This window comes from Metopolophium dirhodum, chromosome 7 (assembly GCF_019925205.1).
Source record: "Metopolophium dirhodum isolate CAU chromosome 7, ASM1992520v1, whole genome shotgun sequence".
Classification (NCBI taxonomy): domain Eukaryota; kingdom Metazoa; phylum Arthropoda; class Insecta; order Hemiptera; family Aphididae; genus Metopolophium; species Metopolophium dirhodum.
The window spans coordinates 33,781,123-33,787,514 of NC_083566.1; the positions used below are offsets into that span (position 1 = coordinate 33,781,123).

General features: G+C 30.4%; 1 protein-coding gene across 1 annotated transcript; it reads left to right on the forward strand.

Moving 5' to 3' along the window:
• Positions 1 to 3,715, forward strand: LOC132948259 (chondroitin sulfate synthase 2). Its single transcript, XM_061018662.1, has 9 exons — positions 1 to 370; positions 456 to 1,105; positions 1,175 to 1,326; positions 1,391 to 1,789; positions 1,872 to 2,038; positions 2,193 to 2,373; positions 2,451 to 2,729; positions 2,812 to 2,989; positions 3,071 to 3,715. The coding sequence occupies exons 2-9, from the start codon at positions 463 to 465 to the stop codon at positions 3,412 to 3,414; spliced, it is 2,343 nt and encodes a 780-aa protein (XP_060874645.1). The 5' UTR covers positions 1 to 370; positions 456 to 462; the 3' UTR covers positions 3,415 to 3,715.
• Positions 3,716 to 6,392: the final 2,677 nt, after the last annotated feature.

The following is a 6,392-nucleotide window of genomic DNA, read 5'->3' on the forward strand; positions in this document are numbered from 1 at the left end:
TATTTGTGCATGCATAGCCCATAGGTGGTTTGTGGTTTGTGGTTTGTCCTTTATTCGACTGCACTACACAATATCTAAGATCTAACGAACTGTGTTATTACTTATTGATATTTGATATTACATGTACGCCATTAATTAATTTTCTGTTTTTTTTTTTTTAAATAATAACATTCTAAGTCCGTTGACAATTTAGATTTTGGTATATTTTGTTTATAAAAATAGGGACTAACATTTTAATTTTTATCAATATTATCATAGTAAAATAAAAATAAATATGGCCTAGATAAAATGGTGTACCTGAAGAGATAAGCCCAAAAACCAACAATTAAATTTATTTTTTTCAATGTTTTATCTCGTTTTTAATCTGTAGGTAAATAAATTCACTATCCACTGTCTGTTATATTTAACTTTGTCATTAAATTATTATTTAAATGCATTAATAATTATATTTTTAGAACCAATATGCTGTGTTCATCAGCACGTTTGCGTCAAAACTTTTATTTAATAATTGGTGTCACAATTGGGCTACTTTTTAGCCTTATTGTTGGCCCATTATTAGAAACTGGTTGTCTATTTTCAATATCGACTATTGACAGTGATTCAAACTCAATTATTTTTAATGATGAATATGAACCTCATATAAATTTGGCCGGCAAACCACAGCGAGCACAAAAAATTCCACAAACTTTGTTACGTCCGAGATATTACTCAACAGAGCTTGGAATTCGAGAGAAACTATTTGTTGGAATTTTGGCCAATCAAGCATCTGTAGATGGTCTGGCGGTTGCTGTCAACAAGACTGTTACACATTGGGTGGACAAGACAATTTTTTTCGTTGATGCGGCAGGTGGACATAAGCTAAATGTAACACTAATGAAAATACCCGGTATAGTTGGTTTCACTGACAGTAGAAATGTATTGAAACCATTTCATATGGTAAAATATATTGCTGACAACTACTTGGACGAATATGAGTTTTTCATGTTGATTAAGGATAGTACATACTTGAATGCGAACAAGCTCATGAACTTGGTTAAAAGAGTTAGTGTCAGTGAAGATGTGTATGCTAGTGGAACTGTAATTGGTACCAACTATTGTTCATTAGGTAAGAAATTAGTAACATAAAATGTATTCAACAAATATTATAATTGTATATTAAATAAAAACATTTCAGACGCTGGAATACTTTTAAGCAACTCCGTTATTCGTAAAATGATTCCAAATGTTGATTGGTGTGTACGTAATGCTTTCTCTACTTCAGATGATGATAATTTTGGTCGATGTGTACTACATTCAGTTAATCTTCCGTGTCAGACATCTATTCAAGTGACTAATATTAAAATTATTAATTTCAAAATACACAGTTTAAAAGTTTAATTTGTTTATTTAGGGGCAATCTATAAGCAGCTATCATCTGTGGGAAGCTAAAGATCTTATTAATTTACTCAACCAACCACAACAACAAGAAAGTTTTAATCGTGCTTTGACTGTTTATCCAATGCCAAATGCTGAAACAATGTATAAGACTCATTTAGCATTTTGTAAAATGAATTTAGAAAAATCGAACATGGAAATTGATGCATTGAGACGTTCTATTGTGGCTGAGTCAAGTTTAGAGCCACCGAGTTTTAGAAAGGTATCTTGGCCAATTGGAAGTCAGTCTGGAAGTACTCCATCTACTCGTTTTGATGTATTGAAATGGGAACATTTTACTGAAACACATTTATATTTGGACTCTAGAATAAGCAATATAAGACCATTAAATGAAGCTGAAAATGCTGATATACATGTAAGGAATTAATGACTACTATGCAGTTAAAAAAAAAATGAAATCAACTAACATTTTTAACATAAAATTATTATTTTTGCAGAACGTGTTAAATACTAGCATTGAATATTTGGAATCAAAATATTCAAACAGTTTGAAATTTGATCGTTTGGTTAATGGTTACAAACGATTTGATCCTTCAAGAGGATTAGATTATATTTTAGATTTGACTTTCAAAGATATTGTTGGAAATAGATTAATACAAAAAAGGTAAGACATATGACGTATTACCTAGTAAAAATGTAATCATCATTATTTTAAACAATTAATTGTCTTTTTTAGTATATCAAGCCAAGAGACAATACCTACAGTTAATTAATTAATAAATATTTTTAACAGCCATTATATTTAATTGATTTTTCAGAGTTGAAGTCAGCAAGTTGCTTGGTAAAGTTGAAATGTTATCAGTTCCTTATGTAACTGAAAATACTCGTGTGCATATTCTTTTACCTGTGCGTACAAATGAAAGAGAGGACGCCTTTCGCTTTCTACGGCAATATAAACAAGTTTGTATTGATAAAAAGGAAAAGACAATGCTCATGTTGGTTAGTGTGATATTTAATAAACAACTTAACTTAGACAAACTACATAATGTTTATTAATCATGCTTTTGAATGTTTAGGTTTTGTTGTACGATGCAAATGCCCCAGGCAAAGGTGCGGTTGATGATGTATTTAAACAGTTAAAAGATGAGGCAACATCGTTGAGTAACGCACACAAAAAAGATGGCACTAAAGTTGCATGGTTATCAGTCAAAATACCAAATACAAAATTGTTAGCTCTAAGAGATGCATTATTGGATTTCGCGATCATCGATTTAGCAATCAGAAAGTTTCCTCCGGATGCTCTAATGATGTTAGCTAGACCGAAAATGGAAATTCGTCAAGACTATTTGAATAGAGTGAGTACTGTATTGAGGAATAATCATGTTCCTATAAGAAAATAATTTTTATCTTAAAATTATTGTATAATATAATTTTTAGGTAAGAATGAATACTATAATGGAATGGCAGATATTTAGTGCTTTGCCATTTTCTGAATATGATCCTAATCTCATGACATATCCAAGGCAAGCAACTCTAGATGTAAACAAGTATTATGGCCATTTTGATCCGTTTGACTATGATCATTTATCATTTTACGCAAAAGACTATGTTGTCAGTGAGTATAATAATGTATTTAAGTTTCTATAAAGTTCTATAATATGAAAGCAGTAATTAACTTATTGATTACAATATTTAGCCAGGAAACGTGCAGAATCATTAATTCCTATAATTCGAGCTGACCGCGATATACATAATTTGGTCACAGAATCAACCAGTCATTCTTTGAAAGTAGTAAATATGACTAACCCATCCGTTTATTCTATGTTTGTGGCGTATAGTGAGTGTCATATATTCAGAGCAGTAGAATCTGGTTTACGTTTGCGTCATAAACAGAGACATTGTGAATTATATGAAGGGAAAATTGTAGATCATACAAGTGCTGCTTTGTATGGCAACTGTGTAAGATCTAGAAATCGAAATTCTGGTTCCAAAGGACAATTGGCGAGACTGGTATTGGAGTATCAGAACCAATTAAAGTGATTGAGTAAATATATACACATAGTAGTAAATATGTGATGAGGGTTTATTTTACTGGCACAACCAAATTTCTAAGACTAAATTTAACTATTAATTCTATATGCCAAAAAGTTATATTTATATTATTTATTAATGAAAACACTCAGTTTTATTTTAATTTATTTTAATTACTAATTAGTAATTATTTAGAATAAGGAATTACTTGATATTGATCATAATATTAATATAAATAATTTATATTTTGTACTGTTTACTATTTTAACTGTGAATTATTAAAATAATTTATATTTTGTGTTAAAGAGTTGTTACTGTTTAAATTTAAACCTTTGAATCATATAAGTTATAACTAGAGCAGAGGACTTGTAGCATTTGCATATTAGTTTTGCACAGTCACATAGCAGAGTAAGAAACAAATAAGTTTCATGCTTTCACAAAGCTAGTTTTGAAATTTTATTTTGCATATAAATGCATATTTTGAGTCCTATTTTGTTTTTAGGGCATATTTTATACTTTTTACCACACCGACATTTTTATTTCAAACAATATAGTCAAAATGTTTGGATAAAAATATAAAAATGTTTGTCGTATAATATTATTGAATGTCCGTGGGCACACATTTTTCATAGAAGCGCTTGAGAATCACCGATAAGCCATGCAAACTTACGACCAAATGATTGCCAAGGTCTCATTTTCCCCCTCTACGGGTTTTCCGAAGATGTTTGTCGTCAGAGTGCCATTGGTTGTTGGATGGGTATGTGCAAAACCGTACCGATTCTGGTCGGACTATGATTGAGTATAGGTACTTTTTTGAAACTATGTACTAGGTAGTTTTCGGACTTTAAAATTAGAATTGATAAATTTATAAAATACAATTCAATGATGGATTTAAAAAGGTTCAAAATTATAACTTTCTAATCTTACTGATTTATATTTTATAATATAAATTATAATTTTAGCTCAAATTGGGTTGAACAATCTATTAAAGTAATTTCTTCTGTATTTTTAATATTTTTACAATTTTCCGGGAAACTAAAGTTAAATATAATACTATTAGAGTAGAATTTCAAATCCATAGAGAAACGTTTGGACCACTTTTCAATGAAACTGCGCACACACATGTGGCCCCTCCATGGGGCATGGTTGGGTATTTTTTACTTTATGTATAGATAGATGTAAAAAATTTATAAAATTTAAAAAACATTTTGACATGTTTTTTCTTAACCCCTGCCATTAAAAATATCTGTGTACCACTGATATATGTAAGACGGTGACAGTAAACAGTGGTCACTGTAACGTCCACTTAAGTGGATTGTATATTATGCCAGTGTGTGCAAGTTATGTTAAACTAATAAACTATTTAGCTTCCTATATTATGCGTTTCGACTTTTCAAATGCATCCGTGCCGGGAGAAAATTTTTTTAAATTAGGTTAGGTTGGGTATTTTATTATTAAGCTGCTTACCTATAACCTCTCATAGCGGAAGTGCTATCTTAGAGATATTCAAGTGGTGATTGCACAAATATTTTGAGATTCGAGATAGCCGTTGAAAATGTTTAAATTTTGAACACCATTACAGTATTGCACATTTGCACCGAATATTAAATCACGATTTGAACAAAGTTTAAATCATCATACATCGGTAGTGCATATTATACAAAATATTATTAGGAATAGGATCCCGCTTGCACACTTATTTTCAGCATATCGGAGACAACGTTGTATGTCATCGACATTATCTGAAATAGATATTGACATTTAATTATTGTGTTCAAGTAATATTTCGTAACTATTATAATGTTTATTTACTTAATTATTTTGTGTTGTTAACTTTAATGTTATATAATGAAATATAAATCTTTTTTGTTAAAATATAACGTATTTTAGTATTTTACCATCTGTACAAAAAACAAAAACAAATAGGTTCACAGAGAGAAAAATATTTTTAAAAATGACTGAAAAGGGAAAGTATTTAGTGATATTATAGGGCCTTTTTAAGTATAAAACTGATATAACTCAGGTACTAAAATCAGTAGGCTTTGGGGAACTGCTGATATCTTGGTTCAGATCTTACCTTTCCAATAAAATACAATTTATTAAGTAAAAATTAACGGCGTTTGCAGCTTTGAACCAGTAAATATAATGTCAGATGTCCCTCAAGGTGGGCATTTGTCTCCAGGGCCGGGCCGAGGGCCTGGTAAGGTGGGTGCAAAATATCGAGTAGGAATGGGGGCGCAAAATTTGATATCATTAAATTTAAATTTGAAAAAAAATATTTCAATATATTATTATTTGTTATTAGACGTGAGTTGATGAATACTGTGTTATAAATTTAACACTTCAATTTATATAGTTAAACTTCAAATTTACTATTGATTATTGAAATTAATTTTCATTCACGACGATCGACGATAACTGATACCTACCGGTTACCGAATTATATCGTAAAGTAATCTATTTTATTCATAACAATGTACATATTTCAACACTTATATACAAGCCGCAGGAAATATTAATGTGTTTCATGTGGCCGATAATGATAAAAATAGAATGACTGTAATATGACTATTGTGTATGTGTGCATTGATAGCAGGGTGGAGTAGAATGCTCTGTCTATTAGTTTATAGGTCTATAATTGTTTTATTATATTACGTTTATTATTCAGTTATTTTACAATTGAAATTCGATTGAGTCTGTTGTCTGAGTGACTACGAGACACGAGTAGGTACTACGGAGCGTCGGAGCTATACTTATAATTTACTGAAGCAGTGAAGTCTGAAATAGAACAAGGTAAATATTCTAATAGAATTTATTTGAAATTTAAGTGTTTAACTATAAATTATTAAAAATTATTAACATTATTATTGTAATATTGTATCATGTTTTTCGTTGCTACGTGAATCCGGTGAATGCGTGCTAATTCTATTCTGACCATGCTGTTCCGCCGCAGTGCGATGCGTCCGATGCAGCGAAATACAAGCTGT